General features: G+C 42.8%; 11 protein-coding genes and 1 non-coding gene across 12 annotated transcripts; 6 read left to right on the top strand and 6 right to left on the bottom strand.

The window, feature by feature from the left end:
• Nucleotides 1-68: 68 nt before the first annotated feature.
• On the top strand, nt 69-2,423 carry HPODL_03102 (protein arginine N-methyltransferase 5; the record flags this gene model as incomplete). The annotated part of the gene is made up of 1 exon (XM_014077435.1): nt 69-2,423. One exon carries the CDS (start codon nt 69-71, stop codon nt 2,421-2,423), a length of 2,355 nt encoding a protein of 784 aa, XP_013932910.1.
• A 61-nt stretch (nt 2,424-2,484) lies between these two features.
• Nucleotides 2,485-5,145, bottom strand: HPODL_03103 (Phosphatidylinositol 4-kinase; the record flags this gene model as incomplete). The annotated part of the gene is made up of 1 exon (XM_014077436.1): nt 2,485-5,145. The coding sequence occupies one exon, from the start codon at nt 5,143-5,145 to the stop codon at nt 2,485-2,487; it is 2,661 nt and encodes an 886-aa protein (XP_013932911.1).
• A 644-nt stretch (nt 5,146-5,789) lies between these two features.
• HPODL_03104 (TFIID subunit, involved in RNA polymerase II transcription initiation) lies at nt 5,790-10,421 on the top strand (the record flags this gene model as incomplete). Its single annotated transcript, XM_014077437.1, has 1 exon — nt 5,790-10,421. The coding sequence occupies one exon, from the start codon at nt 5,790-5,792 to the stop codon at nt 10,419-10,421; it is 4,632 nt and encodes a 1,543-aa protein (XP_013932912.1).
• Nucleotides 10,422-10,448: 27 nt separating this feature from the next.
• Nucleotides 10,449-13,130, bottom strand: HPODL_03105 (uncharacterized protein; the record flags this gene model as incomplete). The annotated part of the gene is made up of 1 exon (XM_014077438.1): nt 10,449-13,130. One exon carries the CDS (start codon nt 13,128-13,130, stop codon nt 10,449-10,451), a length of 2,682 nt encoding a protein of 893 aa, XP_013932913.1.
• Nucleotides 13,131-13,359: 229 nt separating this feature from the next.
• On the bottom strand, nt 13,360-13,432 carry HPODL_05457. Its single transcript has one exon. It is a non-coding gene; the product is annotated as a tRNA-Lys (tRNA).
• A 177-nt stretch (nt 13,433-13,609) lies between these two features.
• On the bottom strand, nt 13,610-14,671 carry HPODL_03106 (NASP-related protein sim3; the record flags this gene model as incomplete). Its single annotated transcript, XM_014077439.1, has 1 exon — nt 13,610-14,671. The coding sequence occupies one exon, from the start codon at nt 14,669-14,671 to the stop codon at nt 13,610-13,612; it is 1,062 nt and encodes a 353-aa protein (XP_013932914.1).
• A 188-nt stretch (nt 14,672-14,859) lies between these two features.
• Nucleotides 14,860-16,328, top strand: HPODL_03107 (Cell division control protein 3; the record flags this gene model as incomplete). Its single annotated transcript, XM_014077440.1, has 2 exons — nt 14,860-14,872; nt 14,998-16,328. The coding sequence occupies 2 exons, from the start codon at nt 14,860-14,862 to the stop codon at nt 16,326-16,328; spliced, it is 1,344 nt and encodes a 447-aa protein (XP_013932915.1).
• A 101-nt stretch (nt 16,329-16,429) lies between these two features.
• Nucleotides 16,430-17,737, top strand: HPODL_03108 (DnaJ subfamily A member; the record flags this gene model as incomplete). Its single annotated transcript, XM_014077441.1, has 1 exon — nt 16,430-17,737. The coding sequence occupies one exon, from the start codon at nt 16,430-16,432 to the stop codon at nt 17,735-17,737; it is 1,308 nt and encodes a 435-aa protein (XP_013932916.1).
• A 44-nt stretch (nt 17,738-17,781) lies between these two features.
• Nucleotides 17,782-18,420, bottom strand: HPODL_03109 (uncharacterized protein; the record flags this gene model as incomplete). The annotated part of the gene is made up of 1 exon (XM_014077442.1): nt 17,782-18,420. The coding sequence occupies one exon, from the start codon at nt 18,418-18,420 to the stop codon at nt 17,782-17,784; it is 639 nt and encodes a 212-aa protein (XP_013932917.1).
• A 61-nt stretch (nt 18,421-18,481) lies between these two features.
• HPODL_03110 (uncharacterized protein) lies at nt 18,482-19,408 on the top strand (the record flags this gene model as incomplete). Its single annotated transcript, XM_014077443.1, has 1 exon — nt 18,482-19,408. The coding sequence occupies one exon, from the start codon at nt 18,482-18,484 to the stop codon at nt 19,406-19,408; it is 927 nt and encodes a 308-aa protein (XP_013932918.1).
• Nucleotides 19,409-19,417: 9 nt separating this feature from the next.
• On the bottom strand, nt 19,418-20,944 carry HPODL_03111 (uncharacterized protein; the record flags this gene model as incomplete). The annotated part of the gene is made up of 1 exon (XM_014077444.1): nt 19,418-20,944. One exon carries the CDS (start codon nt 20,942-20,944, stop codon nt 19,418-19,420), a length of 1,527 nt encoding a protein of 508 aa, XP_013932919.1.
• Nucleotides 20,945-21,500: 556 nt separating this feature from the next.
• On the top strand, nt 21,501-22,309 carry HPODL_03112 (uncharacterized protein; the record flags this gene model as incomplete). The annotated part of the gene is made up of 3 exons (XM_014077445.1): nt 21,501-21,549; nt 21,584-21,632; nt 21,670-22,309. The coding sequence occupies 3 exons, from the start codon at nt 21,501-21,503 to the stop codon at nt 22,307-22,309; spliced, it is 738 nt and encodes a 245-aa protein (XP_013932920.1).
• Nucleotides 22,310-22,681: the final 372 nt, after the last annotated feature.

Below are 22,681 nucleotides of genomic sequence, written 5' to 3' on the forward strand. Positions count from 1 at the left end.
TAAATATTAGCTTGCCAAATAATCTTCTTTTTTACAAACTGGTACATGACAAGACAGGCAGCGACCCCATGGAACCTCAAATTGTGAGAATCGGAATCAAGCCTCTGCCGCTCACCTCGGCTTTGGTGAAGAGTGATCGGTTGCTGGTACAAACTTTAACTAAGAACGGCTATAGCTGCGTGCTTCTAGCCATCACAAATCCAAGATACCGAGAAAATTGTAAAAGCTACTTCCAATCTTTCAAAGACAGCATCAAAGAAGGTGGTTTCGGGGCGGTTCCGGGGGGACTCAAAGTCCCATTCCCCAGATCAAACGAAGTCAATATTTTTACAGGGCCTCATACCGGGACTACAATCGGCATGTTGTCTCCTTGGATTGAGCTTGGCGCCAATGATCCGTTAATCAACGAGTTTTCTCTTCAGGTGCTCTCCAACGAAATAGCATATGCTCAATTTTTGGGTGTTCGCAAATTGCTACTGGCTCCACCCAAAGATTTGAATCATCTTGCTGTGTTCACCAACAGCTTAAATTCCATTTTGCATAAATTTTCTGATATTGAGATTTCTATCTCTTTGCCTATATGTGAAGATCCCCAGACAAACCCCGCCACAGGCGAGCTTATCCCTATCATTGATCCGCTTTCGACGTGGGATATGTGGAATACCATACGCATCCACTGCAATTATCATAGAAACTTAACGGTCAGTCTAGCATCGCCCAAACAAAATATTCCCGAACATGTTGTTAATAGGTGGCTGTTGGAGCCAATTCGATTTTACCTTATCTCGAGCTCCCGCTTTATTCCAAATTCAAAAGGTTACCCCGTGCTTAATAAATACAACCAGCTCATCATCTGGAAGATTATTCAGAAAAAAGTATTAGATCCTCCCATTTTACTCCTGCATGGAGTTGACAAGGAAAGTGATCTTATCGCTAATCTTAGAAACTCAAGTCTCGAAGACAAATCGAGCCAGGCCTATCTCAGCGTTGACGGTAACAAAGTGTATCTTGGAGATCTATCATTTTTGGAATACCTGAAATATCTCATTAAATCAAGCCCGAGCCATAACCAACTTTTGCCGATCGAGGAGTTTACTTTGAAAAATCTGGCAATGGCAAACCTCGATCGTTCCGAATTGAGGTCGATAAAATCTTTACAGACACCCTTACAGCCGTTGTCCGAGAACCTCAACAATGCCACTTATAAAGTGTTTGAGCAAGACCAGGCGAAATATGAGTGCTACGAGCGAGCAATGATTTCATCACTGATGGACCTTATAAATTTGCCAAGATTCCAGCATGTAAGGAATCTACCAAATTTTGGAGCAACTGCATTTAACACTTCATCTTTAACTGTGACTGAAAAGGGCCCCGAAGCGAATGTTCAGCAATTCTTTGAATATCTCAAAATATTGGTGATCGGCCCTGGAAGAGGCCCTCTTATTGAGCGACTTTTTGCTGCCATTAAATTTCTCAATTTGGATCTAGATAAGGTGCACATTACAGCTATCGAGAAAAGTCCAACAGTCATGGTGTACTTGTCTCAGCGAAACCAGGATTTCTGGAATGGAAAAGTGGACGTCGTGAATGCGGATGTGAGGTCATGGAAGCCTCAGGTTCCAACACAGTCTGGATTCCATTTGGTTATTAGTGAGCTACTTGGTAGCTTTGGTTGCAACGAGCTGTCCCCAGAATGTTTGTATTCGGTGGAACAGTACTGCGATCCTGACAATAGCATTTTCATCCCCAAGGAGTACACGTCTTTTGTCGCTCCTGCGATCTCCCCATCTATTTACACCAAGCTACTTGAAAGCAACGACCTGTCGAAATTTCATGCTTGCTACGTTCCGCTATGCGACGAATACGATACTTTGTCGTCTAAATACTCCAAGCTCTGGACATTCCAGCATCCTCTTAGAAATGGCAACATGAAACGTCAAGCACATACGACATTGCACTGCCATCGCAAAGGTACGATTCATGGTCTTCTCGGTTTTTTCCAGGCAGAGCTGTACAATGGTATCATTATCTCCAACTGTCCAACCGGATCCGGCCCCAGCCCCCACAACCTAGTATCCTGGCTACCATTTTTCATGCCTCTAGAGCAGCCGATGCAATTGACTGACGATCAGGAGCTCGCTATATTTGTGAAGCGGGACACTGCGCCAGACCGGGTTTGGTATGAGTGGTCTCTGGAATCTTACATTTATTTGGCTCTGCCTTCGGAAACCACTATATCCAGGAGCTCCAATAACTCATCATCGGTTATAGACCAGCCTGGTAGACTTAGCATGTTCAGTAGTACTGAACAAAACGGTACGAGTCGTTCATCCTTGGAAACGGAAGAATATCAGGTACGTGTGCGCACCGGAACAACTCGAATCCACAACACAAATGGCATGTTTCACTCCATGAAACTCTGATGTACTTTTTACTACTTGTACTCAATTAGAAATAGCTATAATTATGCAAATGCGTCATTCTCTATATGTAAATACCTTGGGTCAGAAGCTGGTACTGGTCGTAGAGCCTTGTGTACATACTTCCCAAGCTCTTGTTAATCAAGACATTGTCAATGAATAGATCCAACTCATCGTCGCTCAAATGAAGCTGGAAGCGCTGCCTCAGCTGAATGCTTGTGTTCACGCCTGCTTTGAAACATGGGAGCTGTGAATCTTTTTGCATGAGCTCCACAAGATTGACTAGAGAGTCAGCATTTCTCCTGAGCGACTTGAACGCCTGTTTCATTAAAGTTTTGAATTTTTGAAAGTAGAAAGAGTCCACACCTCCAAGAAGATCAACGTATTCCATAGTTAGCTTGAAAGGAGCGGCTTCAAATCCAACGGACCCGGGAGAATTGGAGAGGAGATAGCCAAAGTCAATGTGTATAATGTGTCCTTCCGAATCCAGCATGATGTTACCGTTGTGACGATCCTTTATTTGTAAAAGGTAACAAATGACAGAATACGAGGCAAGAGAAATGCAAAAGTTCTCCTGAGCAAGCTTGTATCGTGGACTGTTTTCGTCACCGAACATGCGTATAAAATGGTCTTTTAACGTCGCAATCTCTCCACGAGGGTTTTCGTTGTTCAATGACATGTACTGAGTAAGAGACTTTTTGATGGAATGTATCGATAAAGCATTGGTGATGGTCTCCACCAAACCCGTGGTGGAAGACGTGACCAAAATTCTCATTCGTTTCACCCAAACTTTGACGTTATCACGGTACCAGATACGAGCCATAGCGTGGATCAGCTGACAAGCAAATGCTTCCTGAGTCAGATCATCCCCTGTCTTGGCAATCACTGAAAACAAATCCCAGTTTTCAAGATGACCGTACTTCGATTCTGCCCTGATTCGAGCTTTCTTGCTATTCCAGTCCTCTCCCAAATAGCTGAGACCGGCAACTTTCAAATCGTTTGAAAGCTTACGTTCACCCGCTTCACCGCGAATTTCATTCAAGCCTTCCACCCCAAATCCATGTTGCATGGCCTTCATTGAATCTATAATGCGAGCTTTAATCTCTGCTGCTTGTGAAACTGGCATTGTGGAGGCAGGTGACTCTAACTGAGTAAGCATCACTGCAGCAATCCTCATCTGGTTTGCCAATTCACTTTCGTTATCCAGCCCTCCCTCGTATTGAGACTTGAACGAAAGCTCTAGTTTTTTTATTTTCTCTTCAATCACATCAGTCGACGGAGAACTTAGTTCAAGCTTCAAATTGCTTGTCTTTGATTTCACAGATCTTTTTGATTTGTATGCATATTTGTCGATTTTGTTGCTCAAGCTGACGACCGAAAAGTCAGCTAAGTCAGATTCTTCTGCTTCCCTAGTTTCCGAGAATTGTTCCCTTGAGTGGGTACTGGCTTTCATATCAAGAGAGTTCAACGAAACAGAAGACGAAGGTGCATGTGGATAAGCCAGGTCAAATCTGTATTTTTTATCACTCAATTTGAAGGTATCGTTCGCCCCTTTGTTATCTTCTAATTTGTTCAATAGTAGTTTGTTATATGCCGATTCCGGGTTGAAGTCAATGTCGTCAGCAAGATATTCAACCAGAAGCAAGTATGGGACACGCTCTGCCGAATTTAGAACAGCAGCCTCATTGACTGCAATCTTGCAAAGTCTGTGAAGTTTTCCTTTCTTATTCTTCGGCAAAAGACCAGGAATGTCGACTTCACAAGGTAAATCTTTGTTCAGCGTAGCTAATTCAGCTTTCAAGGTAGATAATCGAGCATCTTTCGGAACCTTGGCAAGCCTAATTGAAATGTTCTGTAGCGCTATCACGAATTGGGTTTCGTTTTTAAAATAGTTTGATTTGAGAAGTTTGACCTGTTGTAGTTCTGATAGGGGAACTTTATAAGACAGTTTGGAAGATTGAGGCAAACTAGGGGAGGCCGGCTCGTCGCCATACAAACTTTCAATCTCGCTGCTATCTCTAAAATCAAATGAATTCCTTATCGAAGAAGCATATGATCCGTCTGAAGAGTACGGGATTTCGGTGTTTGAGTTATCGTTGTTGAACATGTGAAGATTGGGCATCGAAGAAACGGCATTATCATGTAGCCTTTCACTGTGATGCGTGTTGGAGTGATCAAAATGATCGCTTTGCGCTTTGAGCAAGGACAAAGATGTTTTCTTTGCCTTCAAAGACGGTCTGCTGAGACTTGGCATGTTAATATCGGCGTACGAGTCTATCATGTCAAAGTTAAGCTGGTCTCTATGAGGGTCATTAGAATGCACAGACGATGACGAAATGCTGCGTTTCCCGCGACTCACAAGTTTCCCGTTCCTTAAATCCTCCACTTCTTCTCTTGATCTTCCCAAGAGCGCATTATTCATTGTATTCTTCTTTGTCAGGTTTTCGTTCAAGCTTTTCTTGATGTCTTTAACCACTTCAAATACAAACGACTTAAGTCGTTTTCCTTGTATTCTTACTATTGGTGCCACATATTTGGTGCTTCTAGGAACACTTGCTCCTGATATCAAGGAAGTCGCTAAAATTATGGAGGGTGCAACATTTTCCTTGAAAGATTTATGAAGCTCGTGCTTGCTGACAACGCCAGATGATGAAGTAGCAGAAGAGGTAATTGTATGCTGATTATTGGAAAAGTTAAACAATTGATATTGTAGATCATTGAGCATTCTTTTGCAAGTTTGGAAACCAACGCTTTCAGGTTGTTTACTGAGGTCCTGGAGCAAAGCCTGTAAGTGCCAAAATGTGATCAAGCTGCAGTGCACATCTCTTAAACATAAAGTTCGCAACATCTCTTCGAGAGCCACCGATTCCGTCTCCACCGTGATCAGCAGTTGAAGAAATTGAGGGATGAAAAACCTGAGCTCGCCGATGGGATATCGAGATGCTCTCTGGCATAGAAAATAATGTATTCCAATGTTGTCGGCGTACTTTTGAAGGTAGCTCAGACACTGATACAAATCAAAATCTGGAGAATTGACTAACTCCAAGAGCAGCTCGTAATTACTTTCGCTGTCTGGACTGTCCATAGTTAAGCTATCAAAGAGTTGATTGTCCTGGATCTATTTATTTCCGCATAAACCGTAAACGGGTATCCAATTGACAGATATTGACACTTGGGTTCTCGTGACAGTGTCTTAAGCCCAAGTTTATAATATAGTAATGATCTTCAGTCTAAAACAAAAGTATTTGTTGCCCGGGTTAAAAGAACATGTAAATAAATTCGATCTTATGTACATCTTTGCACCATAGAGTTTCGGAGCCAGCTAAAGAAAACAAAAAATAAAGTCGTTTTCAACCGTTTTCCAATACCATGTCGCAAGACCACCCGTCGGTAACCTCGCGTTTTACACCGAAGTCATATGCGACACCAAGGAGGCATCATAAATATGATACTGATGATTTACCATCACAGCCTATCAAAATTGGGTATCAAAAAGTCACTTTAGACATTGATTTGGCAGAGCAGTCAGTGCATGGAGAGACTGAATTGACCGTTCTTCCACTCAATGCTAGTGTCAGGCAGGTAAAACTAGACTGTAGAGGAATGCAAATAAAGGACATTACAGTGAATGGCAAAAAGGCAAGCTACCATTATGGTGACTTCTTCCAAAACGATGAGTATCTCAATGACACAGAAAACCCAGTGCTGGCCAACTATAAATACAACCCAAATTATGACACACATTCCGAAGTGGTAAAGCTACAACAACACCATTTCTACAGATCCAGGTTCTATCCATTGTTTTCAGATCAGAATAATCAAGCGAATCCTTCCTCGTCGTACCCAGAGAACACATCGGAATTGGTAGTATACGTTCCAGATTCTATCAAATTAAGGCTTCACGACCCAACGTCAAAACAAACTTTTTCACCCAACGTCAATTCTGCCCGGTCGCACACGCCTTTGACTACCAATGCTATGATGAGCTCTGATAAAGTATACACTCCGTTGAATATCAAAATTAGTTACCTGATCAGGAACTCGAAAAATGGATTACTATTCCATGGAGGAAACGGCACAACGATCCCGAAAGATCGGTGGTTTTGCTACACCTCGAACAATGATCTGGGATGCAGTGCTAGCTCGTGGGTTCCTTGTATAGACAACTTTTACGAAAAACCTGCTTGGGACATAAACATAATTGTGCCTAAAACGGTGGGTGACATAGGAGAGACCAAATTGGTTGGCTCCGATGAAGCTAGGAAGGCTTTAAGAAGAATGGAAACTGAAGAAGACGAAATGGATGAAGAACAAGAAGAGCGCAATGATACTCCATTGGTAGTGGCGGTTCCAGATTTGATCGGTGTCAAAGAATCGCCGTCTCCTCTAGATGTCGGCAAAAAGGTGATTAACTTTCAATTTTACAATCCAGTTCCTGCTCATCACCTGGGCTTTGCCGTGGGCGCGTTCGAAAGCTGTCCAATCTTGGACGTTAAGCCAGGTACTGATGAGTTGGTCCCTTCCAATGCCCTGGCAAATCTCGCTGACAATGACATTAACAATGCCACGAACTTCTCTGCTGAATCCAACTCGAATAAGGTGCCGACCATGCTTTACTTCTTGCCTGGCCGGAAGGAGGAAGTTCTGAACACAACAGTTGCAATGTACAAAATGTTTGATTTCTACTCTAAAGAATTTGGCTCATTCCCATTCCCCAGCTACACGATGGTCTATGTCGATGACATGGCTTGCGACTCCTGTGCATTTGCTGGTATGACAATCATGTCTTCGAAATTGCTGTACAGTCCAAAATTGATAGAACCCATCTTTGATGTGACAGAAAAGCTGGCAGTTGCTCTGTCTGAGCAATATTCCGGGATCAACGTTCTTCCGAAATCCTTGAATGACTTCTGGCTGGTAATTGGTATTTCGTACTTCATGGCAGGTCAGTTTCTGAAAAAGCTTTTTGGTGTCAACCGATACAGATACGAAGTCAAACTGCGCACCGATTACCTTTGTGAAATCGATATCGGAAAAAGGCCTTTGGCCAATCAGTTGTTTCGCTTTCCGATAAGCCTCTCCCAAGATATGGAATTTATAAGGCTAAAAGCTCCTTTGATAATGTTCATTTTGGATCGCCGAATGACTAAGACTGATAAGTCATTTGGGCTGTCTCGTGTCATCCCCAAGATTTTTCTCCAAGCTATGTCAGGGGATTTGCTTAACGGAAATTGTTTGTCGACCGCCCACTTCCACCATGTTTGCGAGAAGGTGGCTCATCATAAGCTTGAGTCATTTTTCCAAAATTGGATACATAGTTGTGGAGTTCCAATTTTTCAAGTGACGCAAAGATTCAATAAGAAGAGAATGTTCATCGAGATGAGCATCCGCCAGATACAAAAGAATAATAAGTTGGAAACAAACGACGAACTGCAAATGGACATAAACTCAAAAGAAACTTTGAGGAAGCAGCATCAGAGAGAGCATTTCGTCGATGAGGCTAATAAGTTTTTATCTGAAGAAGAGACTTTCTCTGCCCCGAATGTGTTCACTGGCCCTATAACTATCCGTATCCACGAAGCAGATGGTACACCGTATGAGCATATTGTTGACATCAAGGATCCCGTCACCAAGTTGGATATACAATATAACACAAAGTACAGAAGATCTAAAAGAAGGAAAGAAGAAGATCAAGAAGAAGCTGAGAGAAAGGAAAGAGAAAGGGAAAAGAGAGAAAGGGATAAATTGAGGAAAGAACGAGAAAAGGACAAATTGCGTGGTGACGATGATGAACCAACGGTGAAGAAGTTGGGAGACGTGTTCATGAAACCGAAGGATCTAGAAGATTGGGGTTTTACTGAAAAACAAAAAATCGAAGAAAATGACTATGAAATCCTTGGAGACGCCTTCGAATGGCTGCGTGTGGATGCAGACTTTGAATGGATTTGCAAGGTCTATATCAATTTGAATGAAAACATGTTTGAATCCCAGTTGAGACAAGACCGAGATGTGGAAGCACAGTTAGAAAGTGTCAAGTTTTTTTCGGAGTCATTGCACCCATCAATCTATTTTGCAACGGTTTTGATGAGAACCATACTTGATAAACGGTATTTCTATGGCGTAAGGGCCGAAGCGGCTTTAGGACTAGCAAAACTTTCAAAGGAGGATAACGATCATCTAGGAATGAGATTTTTGCTCAAAGCTTACAAGTACTTTTATTGTTACAACAACACCATATCGAAAGGATATCCTGAGCTGGACCCAAATGAATATTTACCGCTGCCTAACGACTTTTCGGAATTCAGTGACTACTTTGTCATGAAAGCCATTGTGACTGGTTTGTCAACCGTGACAAATAAAAATGGCGACAGTCCGATTGAATTGAAGAAAATCATGCTCAATATTTTGAAATTCAATGACAATAATAATAACTACTTTGATGATTCCTTTTATCTTGCCAACTTCATTACTTGTTTGACAAATTTGATAGTCAGCTCAAATAAAAAAATCCCGAACCACAATGAATCCCATGTTGAGATGGACCAAAGAAATCTTACAGACCCTACCGAAAAGTTCCTAATTGAATCCATTGTGGAGATAAATAGGGCCGCAAAGATGGACCAATGGTCTCCCTCCTATCATCATATTGTTACAGTGACAATGCTTCAAGAGAAAGTGCGTTTGGCCCTACTAGGCCTTGTTGACCTCTCCTATATTGACTTGATTCCATACACTAGACCGTTTTACGATTCAGATATTAGACTCAGAGCCTTTGAAAGTCTTTTGCTCTTAGGTGGTCTGAGAAACTCGCACGTTCTGTCACTATTCTTCACAACTCTAAAGCTTGAGACTTCCCATTACCTTCGTCACCATTTGATACTTGCTCTTATGCGAGCAGTAGGCGCGGCTGCCGTGGACGGAGTGTTTCCTAACCTCGAAGACGATGAGTTCTTCAGAGCGAAAAAAGGTGATTCCGACGAAAAGAATAACACCCTCGTAATTGTGGAGGACAGTGGAGCAGGTAATGAAATGAAGACCCGACGCGACCAGCTATCTCGACTCACCATGAAAGGAGCATTGGACATTCTTCGCAGGGACTTGAGCATAGGTACGGGACTACGCAAAGAACTTTGGCTGGCAATTCATTCGTGCTTGCTGTCTGTGAGTGCGAAACGAAATTTATTTGATGTTATAGAAGTCATCTTCGAAGCCATTGACTCTTTCAAGGTCACCACAAAACTTCCGAACGAGAGGAAGTTGGTTGCTAAGGTCACTGATGTTAGTATTGAGCCTCATTCTGAGACGTACAAGGTGACATTCAAAAGACAAGGGAGACTTAAAATTCAGATTCCAACTATCAAGCTCAAGGTCACTGATAATAGCAGCTCTCGCTCCACGCAGAAGCCAAAACGCTCCTCTGTTTCAGAGCCATCTTCAGATCCAAGGGCTCCAAGGGAAAAATTCGAAGTCAAATTCAAGTATAGAAAACTTTCCAACAGAAGGCGTGTGGCATACGATATCATTCAAACCGATAATCAATCACCTCTTCGCTACGTGCGTTTCCAAATGTTTGAAAAGAAAGTTTTGGTGTCCAACGATGAGAACTTTGGTGAACTAAAGAGCTTGCCGGTCAAATTGAAAATCAACCCTGAAAAGCTGCGCCAGCTTAATCCAGTTAAGACAGAACCTAGTACCACCCTTTCCGCTCCAGAGTCAGCTCCAGAGTCAAACGGTTACTCTCAGTATGGAGAAGATGTCCAGAATAATTATATTCCAGGAAGCCAAGCAATGGACACTTCGGAAAAAATAGAAGCTGGTGATGACGTCGCATCTAATCCTGGTGACTCAAGGAGGACCTCTCTTGATAGAGTGCCCCCATTAAAGACCGAGCCAGGAGCTTCCGGAATAGAAATTGGAGCTTCGGCTGATCCTGAGAGGATCTCTACGCAAAGTCGCTCGGCAACGCCTTCATTGCCAAAGATTAAGCTCAAACTGAAATAGCGTGTACTATTATAAACATAATGTATATTATCGGCGTTCTGGAAGTGGTGGAGGCACCCTGGGTAGTGCTGGGGCAGTATCATTCAATCTGGTGCCTGATGTAGAATCTACTGTCTCATGGTCAGCATCTGCGATCGCGCTTTCAGTCGATGGTCCTGAATCCACGTCTTTGTCTGCAGGCAACCTCTCTTCAGCCTCTTCTTCCCAGTCTTGATCACCAGCTCTCAGTTTTTGGGGAGTTGCCAAAGGTGATGGTGGAACGTGTTTACTAAACGAACTGCTTCTGTATCTCTCGTTAATAAACATGGTTGGACTCGTTGGAGTCTTTGGTTGCTGCTCATCATAGCCGAGCGGACCAATTGACTCTATGCTTGTTTTCTCCGTTTTGGCAAACATGTCGGCAGATGATTTTCGGTTATCAACTTCTGGTTGATCTTCTGTCGCACGCAATGTTTTTTTGATGATTCGACGGTTGGAAATCATTTCAGGAGGAGAGTAGTTGATTTCTTTGAGACTTGTCGTGGATTGTTTTTCGACTAACTTTTGTTTTGTTGATGAGTAAAGCCCTTTGAGCTTGGAATAGGATGCAGCCAGTGACTTGGATTGGTCGTCTCCATGGGCGCCTTCAGAAACGCTATCTGAGACACTGCTATCCAGTGACAGTCCTTTGTTGATCGACATAAACTTCTTCGAGAGCATTGACGCTCTGTCTCTGTATTTGGTTGTATTTGCCGTAGAAGAGGACGACCCTCCAGATCCTGTGGTCAATACGGAACTGCTGTCTGGAGCGTAATCATTTGTCACTGACTGGGCTGCTTCAAACGTGTTGTCATCCCTGGTAGACTCTTTGGTGATTCCTCTGAGTGAATTGCTGAGAGACGAGTTGTCATCTTCTTCTAAGACTATGTCGTCTATGTCAAGTTCCTCTGTCTTAAGATCTCTTGATGGTAATGGTGGTGGAACCGGATGAGATTGCTGTGGCGAAGCGGCAGTCGCAGGAGGGCGTACTGATTTATCCCAAATACCGCCCTTAAAGATCTCACCTTCTGTTCTATAGAACACAAGATCATCCATAAATGGTAGCACGAGAGTCTTTCCCAATGCCTCCTTGAACCTGTTAGTAATGATGTTGGTAATAAGGTTGTAGTTCAGAGCACGGGAACTGACCACAGGTTCAATCACCATGTCGAACTCAGGCAATTTTGTGAACCCATACCATACTCTGTTGGTTGGAGGGGGTTTCATCCTAAGCAAAATGTCACCTTCCAGCTTTTTCATCACAATTTTCAAGTTGATATCAAACTCCCTCTGCTTGAACCTCGTTCCAAGGTTTAAGAAGACTTTAGAGGCAACCTCTAGCACTAGACCACCTTGATAAAGCACATGACATTGAAGACTAAGGTCTCCTTCTGGAGTCAGGTTTTGCAATTTGGGAAACGTCAAAAAAGGGGCAGAGTGTCCAACATCAATCTTTTTGATTTGCAAGTCGTCCAAAAAGTCTGGCGTTCTGATCTTCTTGAGACGTTCATCGATCTTATTTTTTATGAGCTCTTTGAATTCCTCAGTTCTATAATAGCTCAGGAAAAGACGTCCTATCAGCGCATTCAGCCACTGCGTAGTCAGCTGGCCCTCCGAGGAATTGATGGTTTGAATCAAATCAATCATGTCTGCGGTCATGAAGTGCAATGTGCGAGCCATAAAAGACGGTTCGAGAAGGTCTTTGGCAGTGCCTGACTTAGGCACGTCTTTAGTAGTTGCTCTAAGTAATGCAAAGTACCAGTCCTCCTTTTGAGTGTTGCGGTCTGCATAGAGAAAGAAGGTGTCTTTTGGTGGAATTTCCAAAGTCACTTTCCCTTGCAAAACATCCAGCAGGTTTTCGGGCTCAGGAGACGTGGCATGAGGAGCAGCAGGATTGAACTCTGGATCTTTCTTGAATATACAAATTGCAGCTTTTTTAGTGAAAAGCTGCCCATCCTTCAGCTCTCTGGGCCAGATTCCTATCACATGGTTTGACAGCACTATAACGTGCTGGACGTTCTTCTTTGCTTCATCATCATATAGAAATAAATTGCCATGTTTCAAGACCGCAAAATATCTGTTTTTCTTCCTGATTGCTTTCAACTTCTTCGCATCGAGTGATGTTGTGTCTTGTTTAGGTTCCTCCGCATTGGCAGGCACAGACTTGTTTCCTTTAACCATTTTGAGAAAGCTACCACTTTTCGGAGCCTGTTGGTTGCTGACTTGCTCGGAACCCAACGAACTACCTGATGAGGCTTGTGTCTGGGATTCACTCCAGTCAATTTGTGGCAATTGATAGTACTCGCGTGTGACAGTAAGCCATCCTTCGTGGTACGTCTTAAGATCCGAGCTTTCTTTCTCCAAAACCTGCCCAGCCATTAAACTTCTATAGCCTTCCGGTTCCCCCCTAGCTTTGCTTTCGTCCCTACGTCTTGCTTCCTCAAGTTCCATCTGTTGTCCGGGGCTCTCTGGAGCCCGTGGTAGCAAGTGCCATCCAATAATAAGTGTGATGGGCAAGAAAGTCAATCCTCCTACTATGTAAGTGATTGCTAGCTGGCATAATTTGTGCAAGGAGTCCCCAAAGCTGAGAAGTTTCAGGTCAGACACAATGTTATTCACGAACAGAATCAATGGCCATAAAGTCAAACCACCTGCTACATAGGCAAGTGCTAACCTTGATGTTGAATTCATTGTCCGAGTTAATAAATTCTGGGACCGAGTAGAAATTTAAATATTTTGGCGTGTTTGCGGAACTTAGTTATGAGGCTGGATAGGAAATCAAAAAACATAAAGTAGGACACAGGTTTTACGGCAGCAATTGGCGTCCCCAGAGGAAAGGGTGTTGTTTTTACACACGGCAGTACTCCTGAGAGTCAATTCTGCTTCAAATCAAATCATATCATTGGGGTATTAAAAAAGAAGCCCGACGCGGGGCTCGAACCCGCAGCCTTGTGATTAAGAGTCACACGCTCTACCGATTGAGCTAGCCAGGCTTTTGCTGACCAAAAGGTCCCTAAGTTTATTCTGTTGCTATCCCAAAATCTAGTCAAAGTGTCAACTGTAATGATTCCAGTTAACCAACTAGTTTCCATCAACATAAAGAATACTGTTTTTAATTATTGGGAATTTTTAAAATCGCAACATGTGAATCGTTGTATATAATAAATCGCCTACTTACTGGTTTTAGTCTTTTTAGTGACCACTTTCCCTCCAGGCTGTTTTCGTTTCTTAACCATTCCCGTCAAATCGTTCACAGGAACCGTTTTAGGAGTGGCCTTGATTTCTGTACCATCGCTTTCACCCAATATGCCCATCATAATCTTCTTTTTCTCTTCCTGAATCGCTGCATCACCTTTCCTCAAATCATCCAGTCTTTGTTCCATTTCTTGAAGCAGACTCTCGTCTCTTTCCTCGTCTGGAAGTTCATATCTTTCCTTAATAGATTTCAAAGATTTCTCCATAGCCTCTACAGCCGTTGCACTGGACCCTGCTTCGCCCGTGTTGAACTCGGACGCCAGCGAAAGCTTATAATAGGCTTCAGAAACAAGCCTGGAAGAGAATGGATATAATTCTGTTCTTAAATTGGCCAAGGTGGTGAAATCTTGAGCTGCCTGGCTAAAGTTTTCAGTTTCCAAAGAGATCTCTCCTAGCAAATCGTACACCTCGCTCAGTTTCTTTTTAATTGCCACAAATGGCGAGCTGATTTCCTTTATGTCCTTCTTATCTGAATCCAGGTATGGTTTTTTCAATTGTTCATCTTGTAGGGAACTGAGCTTCTCTTCGTACAAAGTCCTCGTCAAATCCAGAATTTCCCACGATACCTCAAAATCAGTCTGCTCTTCGCTCTCCTCTCCCTGCTCCTCTTCTTGCTCATGAGACTGTTCTTCTTGTCCTTGTTCTAGTTCTTGCTCAGATTCTTCTTCGTCTTCTTCATTTTCAGCAAGCTGCTCGTTAAATTGGAACATTCCATTATCGTCCTCAGTCTCTTCAGCCTTTTCGTCCTGGTTATTCTGGCCACCTAATACCTCAGATTTGGACACAGCATTCTCAAACAAAGATTTTGCGTACAAAAAGAGCAAATCAGGGTCATCATTGCCTGTCAAAAGATTGGATTTCTCGCACGCCTCAGAATAGTACTCGACAGACTTCTCATACTGCTTTTCAGCAAATGCCTGGGCACCCTTTTCAAGCAGTTTTACTAGCTCCTGTGAATAACTCGACTCTTCGGCCATGTTTTAAATTAATTTCGCTTTCAAAGAAATTCTTAAGCTATTTCCAATTACGCGTTCCAATATCGATTATAGGCGTTGAATCTCGAAAAATAAATACAAATATCTTTTCTAATTTTAATAAAAAGCTTCTTTCAGGTTTATCTTTGAACATTTTGAAGACGGACAAGACCTAAAAGATAAGCGCTATCATGACTGTTGAAAGTGAGTATCATCATTGGACTGGTTTGGGCGGGCCATCACATTGAAAACGACACTCATGAGGTGTTGCTTACTATGGGCGGTACGCGCCAGCTGGTCACATCGAAGATGAAATCTAACAGGTTTAGAACCCGAAGAGAACGTTTCCTCCACACAGGAGCCAGATCTTGTAGTGTCAGCTCCTAGTGAACCAGATGTCCCCAAGTCAGAGATCAAAATCATTCGGCGCAAGCTGAATGGATACGTTGGCTTCGCCAACTTGCCAAAACAGTGGCACAGAAAATCGATCAGAAGAGGTTTCAGCTTGAACCTTATGGTGGTTGGTGGAAGGGGACTCGGTAAATCTACCCTGATCAACACTCTTTTCAATAAGGAGCTCTACCCTGTCGAGACATTCAACAAACCAGAATTTCCTAATCCAGAGGACCCAACGCCTGTTTCCGTGGAGACTGTCAGTGCCGAAATTGAGGAGAACAATGTCAAGCTGAGCTTGACTGTTATTGATTGTCCAGGCTTTGGAGAAGGCATTAACAACACTGACTCATGGAAACCTATTGTCGACGAGATCAACAATAGATTCGACATGTATCTGGAGGCCGAGACCAAAATCAACAGAGCCACTGTTGTAGACAACAGAGTTCATGCCTGCTTGTACTTTATTGAACCAACTGGTCACTCTTTGAAGCCGCTGGATATCACATTCATGAAGCAGGTCCACGAGAAAGTGAATCTGATTCCCGTGATTGCCAAATCGGATACGCTTACCGAGAAGGAGATCCAGGAATTCAAACAGAGAATCATGGACGATATAACGAACCAAGGCATCAAGCTTTTCACTCCTCCAGAATACGACAACGATGACGAGGAAACCAAGGTCGCTTCTCGGGAAATCATGGCCAAGGCTCCATTCGCAATTGTTGGATCCACTAACCAAATTCAAACTCCAGACGGAAGAATAGTCAGAGGCAGATCTTATCCGTGGGGCATCATTGAGATCGACAATGAGGACCACTGTGACTTCATTAAATTAAGACAACTGTTGATCAGAAATTTCATGGAGGAGCTAAAGGAGACCACTGCCAACGTTCTCTACGAGAATTATAGAACGTCTAAGTTGAAAAAGCTGGGAATCGAGCAAGACGACTCCGTTTTCCGTGAATTCGATCCCGTCTTGAAGCAGGAGGAGGAGAAACAGCTGCACGAGGCCAAGTTGGCTAATATGGAGGCACAGCTTAGATCGATATTCCAGTCTAAGGTCAGCAAAGAGGAGAAGAAGTTACAGGAGACTGAAGCCGATCTCTTTGCCAAGCACAAGGAAATGAGAGACAAGCTGTTGAAACAAATCAAACTACTAGAGGAGAAGAAGAGGGAGCTGGAGATGGCTAAGCCAATCCACCATGACCCTGCTCCATTGCCTAGTACTGCGCCAACCAAAACCAGAAAGGGTTTCCTCCGTTAAATGTGCGTCTTTGTGTTTCAGCGATTTGACTTTTTTAAAATTTACATAAACGGAGTAAAGTTTTTTTATGATAAAAAAAAGTACAATTGTGTGGAATCATAATGTCTCTTTATGATATTCTGGGAGTGGACTCTTCCGCCTCCTCGGTCGAGATTCGTAAAGCTTATAGAAAATTGGCTTTGCAATACCATCCTGACAAAGTCCCAGAGGAAGAGAGAGAAGAGGCAGAAATCAAATTTAAAGAAATCAGCGGTGCCTACGAAATCCTCATAGACGAAGAGAAACGAAACGCATACGACACATATGGAACCACAGATGGTGCTCCTAATGGGTTTGACTACCATGATTCAGGATTCGCAAACGCTGCATTTGGAGAAGGTGACTTCGATTTTGATCCTCAGGACTTTGCCAATTTTTTCAATGGGATGGGAGGCTCTTATGGGAGACGACCACCACCTAAAACGAAAACGGAGGATGCAGTTTTGAATGTCGAAGTAACCTTGGAAGAAATATACAACGGTAAAGTGATAAAAACCTCTTCTACGCGGAATAAGTTGTGCAAGCATTGCAAGGGCAGCGGAGCACGTAAATCAGCAGTCCCAATAAAATGCACCACTTGTCATGGTGATGGATATGTCATGAAGATTCGACAGTTGGCACCAGGGCTGGTAACCCAGCAGGCTGTTCAATGTTGGAGATGCAAAGGAAAAAGAACTATCCACAAAGAGAAAGATAATTGTAAAAAATGCAAAGGCAAGGGAGTGGTGGAGGAATCCAAAATTTTGGAATTTAATATCCCAAGGGGGGCTCCCGAGACGGGGTCAGTGATCTTAGAAGGTGAAGCCGACGAAGAGCCAGGATTGAAGCCTGGGGATGTGATATTGCAATATAAAACGAAAAAGCATCCAATTTTCAAGCGACAAAACCAAAACCTGTACACGAAAGTGACGATTTCCTTGGTCGACGCTTTGTGCGGGTTTGAAAATCGGAAGTTAGTGAAAACACTGGATAATAGATGGATATCAATCTCCGTGCCTACTGGGAAAGTTCTGCGGCCAGGTGACTCGATTGTAGTTCCAAATGAGGGAATGCCGCTTGATGACAATTCCAACAAAAATGGAGATCTTTATATTGGAGTGGAGATTCAATTCCCCAAAGACAACTGGTTTTTGGAGAAGAACGACATCAGCAAGCTCAAATCAATTTTGGATATAACTTATGGCGGCCAACCCCAGACGGCGGCTGGCGAGATCGAGGACGGAGAAATTGTAACCAACGTGGCATTCAAAATACAATCAAAGCACGAGCTGCCAAAATCATTCAACTCCTATTTCAGTGACACCGATGTCACTCATATTGGGGTGGAAGAGCCAGAACAGAAGAAAGGGTGGTTTAGCTGGTTTTCTTGAACATAGTTTTCCTGTATATGATGAAGTAAAGAGTCTCAGCGCTATTAAAGTCTCTTTGGTTTGTAGTGGTGATGCAACTCTGTTTCCTCTCGTATTTTGTCAAGCTTCTTAGATGCTGTCTCCTCCCCTTCTTCTGGGAATTCCAACACCAACTCATTCGATTTGAAGGCACCTTCTAAAGAATCTTGTTCTTCCATGTCTTTCAAATATGACAGATCTAATTCAAGCGGGTCATCGATGCTTTTTGTTGACTTGCGTTTATTGTTCAATACATCATCAAGAAGGTCATCCGGGATCGGCGTTAATTCATTCGGAACGTAAGGAAGCTCGTCTTCCGCGGCTGGGACGATCTCAATGTCGTCTTCATAATCAAATTCCTCTTTTGCCGAAAGCTTATGCTTAGTTTTAGAATGCGGCGAATCGCGTTGAACTCTGAACTTTCGGACAGCGACAGCGTTCGGATCATTATCAAACAAATGCACGTCGTTTAGCGTCGAGGTCTTCCGAATCTTATTGTAATTTCCAAACTCATGGGGTTTCACGATAGCATTTGAGGATTTGGTTCGCAACACGCTCTTCGATGTCTTCCGTGAGATACTCTTATCGGAACGCAAATCGTGGCTTTTAGAATGTAGCGCGTTCTCCTTATTTTGGTTCACTTTCGATTGGGGAAGGGAGGACATAGCAATTGTAAATAAAATAAATTAGTCGCGACAAGGCATATTTATTCAACCATTTTTTTGAATGCAACCAAATCAGAAGCAGGCCATACTGGAGTTTTACCGATCACTGAACCGCAAACTTTCAAAGCTGCAGCTTGATGCAGTTGCTGATAAACGGTTAAAGTTTTGGCTTCGGTCCCAATTCAAAAACACTGCGACGCCACTGCATCGTAAACTTCAGGAGGGAAAGCGCTTTGACCTCACTTTAGATAGCTCCCTAAACGGTCACTACAAATCGGGCATCAAACTACTGCGGATGGCCTATTACGATTTGATCTCTTTTGATGCACGAGCACCAAAATGGTTGTCCGATTTTGCGAGGGCCAAAGTTTACTCTAGGGCTCAAAAAGACCAATTCATTAACGAGTATGCAGGCATACTAAAGATAACACATGATATTCACGATTTCAAAAGCATTCCAGGCTTGGTAGACAAATACATGGCTAACCTGCGACAATCAGAGACAAAGTCTCTTCCCACAAATCATAGCATCACAGATATTTTGAACGGTGTCAAACCCGCAGTCCAAAGCTCAGGCCATGGGCCCAAAAAACCTTTATCCTCCCTATTTAGTCAGTTGCGAACGCAGTATAAGGACCATATAGACCATGATTGGTCGTTGCCGCAACTAAATGTCAAATTATCCCCAAATTCAGCAGGCTTACCACTCTCACCGTCAGTGAGAAGAAATAAGATCTTTGCAAAGTTGCTCCAAATAAAACGCTTCATCAATGAGTATCCTCCGATGAAAATGGAAGATATGGAACACTTGAACAAATTTGTCAAGTCTGAAACTTTTGACAATCATCCAATGAGCTTCGCATATAAAAGGTTCACCCGAGACTCGTTTGCGTTGACTGAGAACGTAAAGTTTAGATTGTCTAAGATTAGAGATGTATCAATTCCACCACCAAAAGAGCTCCTTAGCTACTATGTAAATGTGAAATAAATATGTGCACTAGATTTCTACGATGATGTAGCTTTTCTTGTTTGAATCAAGCAAGCATCCGATTCTTCGCAACGGGTTGATAGCAATATATTTCGGGATAAATTCCTCCCTGAACTCCGTGTGTTTCATGATATCTTTGCGAGATAGCTCAGATGAAGCTCCAATCATAATGTCACCGGTATCCAAGACCAAAAGATCACTTTTGATCATGTCATCCTTGAACACCACTAAAATGACTAACTCACTCGGATTCAGAAAAGATCCCTGAATATCTGCAGACTTGTCAAAAAGCAGATCCGAGAATGGATAAATCGAGTGATCTAAGGTGGAGCAGTCAAACTTCACAACAGCAGCTTTTCTTTCTTGTTGCATTATCACAAGCCCAAATTCCTTCTCGCCCTCGCTGTGTATTGAGAGTTTTGCGTTGACGCAACCAACGTCTCCAATTCTTCTAACCATCACGGAATCCATTTTAGTCTTCATATTGCTTTTGATGGCATCAAAGAATTGCTCACATGTGTGCTTGAGATCAAAGAACAATTGCGATGATTCGTCATTAGTCGATTTTTGTAAACCTGTTGTAAGGAATTTGATAACTTCGTTGGTCTTGATGATGTCACTGCTCTTCTCGTCCGATGTTATTTCAACCAGAATTGCATTGAGCCATTGAATAAAACTTTCGAAACATTGTTGTTGCTCGTTCAGTCTCAACATGTTTTGGTAGAGCAGGCGGAGTAATTTTGAAGTTAGCTCAATAGCGAAATCCAGAAGCTGGCTTTGAAGACCTAATTTGCCCTCATTTTCTCTCCAATTGGAAAGCCCATGTAAATCCGTGAGATATACAAGCATGTGCTCCAATGCAGGAATCAAATTATAGAAAAGGTTCTTTCTGGAGCTTTCAAAGTATTGTTTACCTAGTTTTGTCCACCTTTTGAGTCCTCGGTCTCCCAAATAGTCACTAATCCAGGCCCTAGTCGGCTCTGTCATGACTCCAGTCAACAAAAGATCGTAAAGGTCATAAATAGGGTCGACAGTGGTATTTTTTGATTCCGGTAGAGACTCGATCTCGCTTTTCAAGAGATCGACTATGCGCACCGTGTAATCTTCAAAAGGCTTGCATTCGGAAGCCAGATCATCAATCAATTCCTTGACATATGTGAGTAGACCCACAAGCTTGGAGCAAGCAAGACACACACGAGGAAGTAAATTACCGTATATTTCCACGAATGAAGTTGTCAGCTTGATAACGAACAGGCCATCTTCCTTTTCTGTTAGAATGTAATGGGAAACGAGGTTTTTGGACGAGCAAATGCCCAGGAATGTTGAGTATGTGCCCTGCAGCTGGGGAAGCTGAAAGTTCTCAATGATGAAAATGCCATATAGAACCAGAGAGATCATGCCATGCTCAGATCCAATGATGAGGAAATCAAGGGAGGAATCTTCACACTTTATTAATTGGTCATCGTTCACCAATTTCTTTGAGCTATGTGACGATGTGAGTTTGGGAAGCGAGCTGGTGAGACTGATGTTAAACATTTGCTCATATTTGTTAGATGTATCAAATGTGCTGAGTCTATTGAACCAGCTGCAGGTTTCTATTGAACTCCCGATTTGAAATTTGAGCATCAGCTTACCGCTACTCGAGTCAAACAGATTGGCCTGTCCTTTTGTGGAAATTATAGCAAATACTTTGCCATCAGGCCTCCAGCAAAGACACTCGATCTCTTGATCATCATCTAATTCGATTGTCCAGACCCGCTGGTTTCCTAATCTATAAACCCAAAGCGTATTTTTGCTCAATTGAAAAGACACCAGGTCCATGGTAGGGCACCAGAGAAAATTTTTGCTTGATCCCACAGCAAATGGTAACTGCTGGGCAGATGTTGTGTCAACATCCATCTTCCCAAGGAACTTGTATAAACAAAGAAAAAAAATGCGACGATCGACGCACACGACCTGTCAAGCGATAAGATGAGGGCGACGCGTTCAAAATTCACCCACTTCCCTCCCAACACCTAGGCGCAGAGGTCTAAAAAAAAATAAACAAAAGGAAGCTCGATTGTTTTTAACATTTCTTTCGTGCTTTATCTAAATGATTGCCAAAACATCAAAATCGTCAGCTTCCAAGCTGTCATATAAGGGTGGGTATTGTATGCCTCAACATCTAACACTCAGATCTAATTATCAATGCCATTACTTCTCTGAAAGGCAGAAATGGGTCCAGGTAAGTTAAAAGAGTAAACAAATGTCTAATAATTCAGTCGCCAGGCAATCAAGAAATTTATTCAAGAGAACTATCCTGCGGGCGAATCAACTAGTTTTGATACTGCCTTCAATCTAGCTATCAAGAAAGGAGTCATTTCCGGCTACTTTAGGCAGCCAAAAGGCCCCGCAGGCCCTATCAAGCTGATAAGGGAGGCTGCTAAGAAGCTTGTCACAAAGGCAGCTGACAAGAAACAGGCTACCAAAACATCTTCCAAGTCCACCACGAAGGCTGTCACTAAGGTCTCGAAGCCAGCCACTAAAACGTCCATTAAGAAGGCGGCTCCAAGTAAAGTTTCGCCAAAGAAGACTGTTGGAAAAAAATCAATCCCATCGAAAACTGTAAAATCCTCTGCCAAAGCTACTTCAAAGGCAAGCAAGTCTTCAAAATTAGCCAAGAGTGTCAGCACACCGAAGGCATCGAAAAAAGCTAGCCCTACTGAGGCTGGTAAGGCCAAATCTTCAGCTAAGGCTGCTGCCAAGAAAAGCCTTCCTGCGAAATCTGCAGAGAAGAACAAGAAGGTCACAACAGCGTCCAAAGTTACTAAGCCGAAGAGCGCTCCCAAAAAGGCCGCAGCCACCAAAAAATCTGCTTCCAAGAAGGCTTCGGCTAAAACATCGAAAATTTCCAAGAAATGAACGTATTGTGATCCCTTTGTATTTTTAGGAGCTTGTGTTATTACTACTTTCTTCTTGCTTAATATCTGTATACTAGGTGAAAAACCTGTTGTCGGTGGCGCATACTAGATATGTTAGTTTTTTTTTATAGGTACGAGGCCAGTATGACTCGAAACGCAAATATTCGGAGCAATAACTCAAGATCCGGGTAAAATGATCATTTTTCGCTAAAATTTGGGTATCAGCTGATGTCAATAATTCTATGTTGGCTACGTTTCAGTTCGAGATGTTTCTAAGTCCAGTGGACAACATCAGGTTTTTTTCATGGCCACCTGAGTATGTGGCTATTGTAGATTATGTTATTATATTGCTCCTGGACAGCACAATAGAAAA

The sequence above is a fragment of the Ogataea parapolymorpha genome, chromosome VII (genome assembly GCF_000187245.1).
Source record: "Ogataea parapolymorpha DL-1 chromosome VII, whole genome shotgun sequence".
In the NCBI taxonomy this organism is placed as follows: Eukaryota; Fungi; Ascomycota; class Pichiomycetes; order Pichiales; family Pichiaceae; genus Ogataea; species Ogataea parapolymorpha.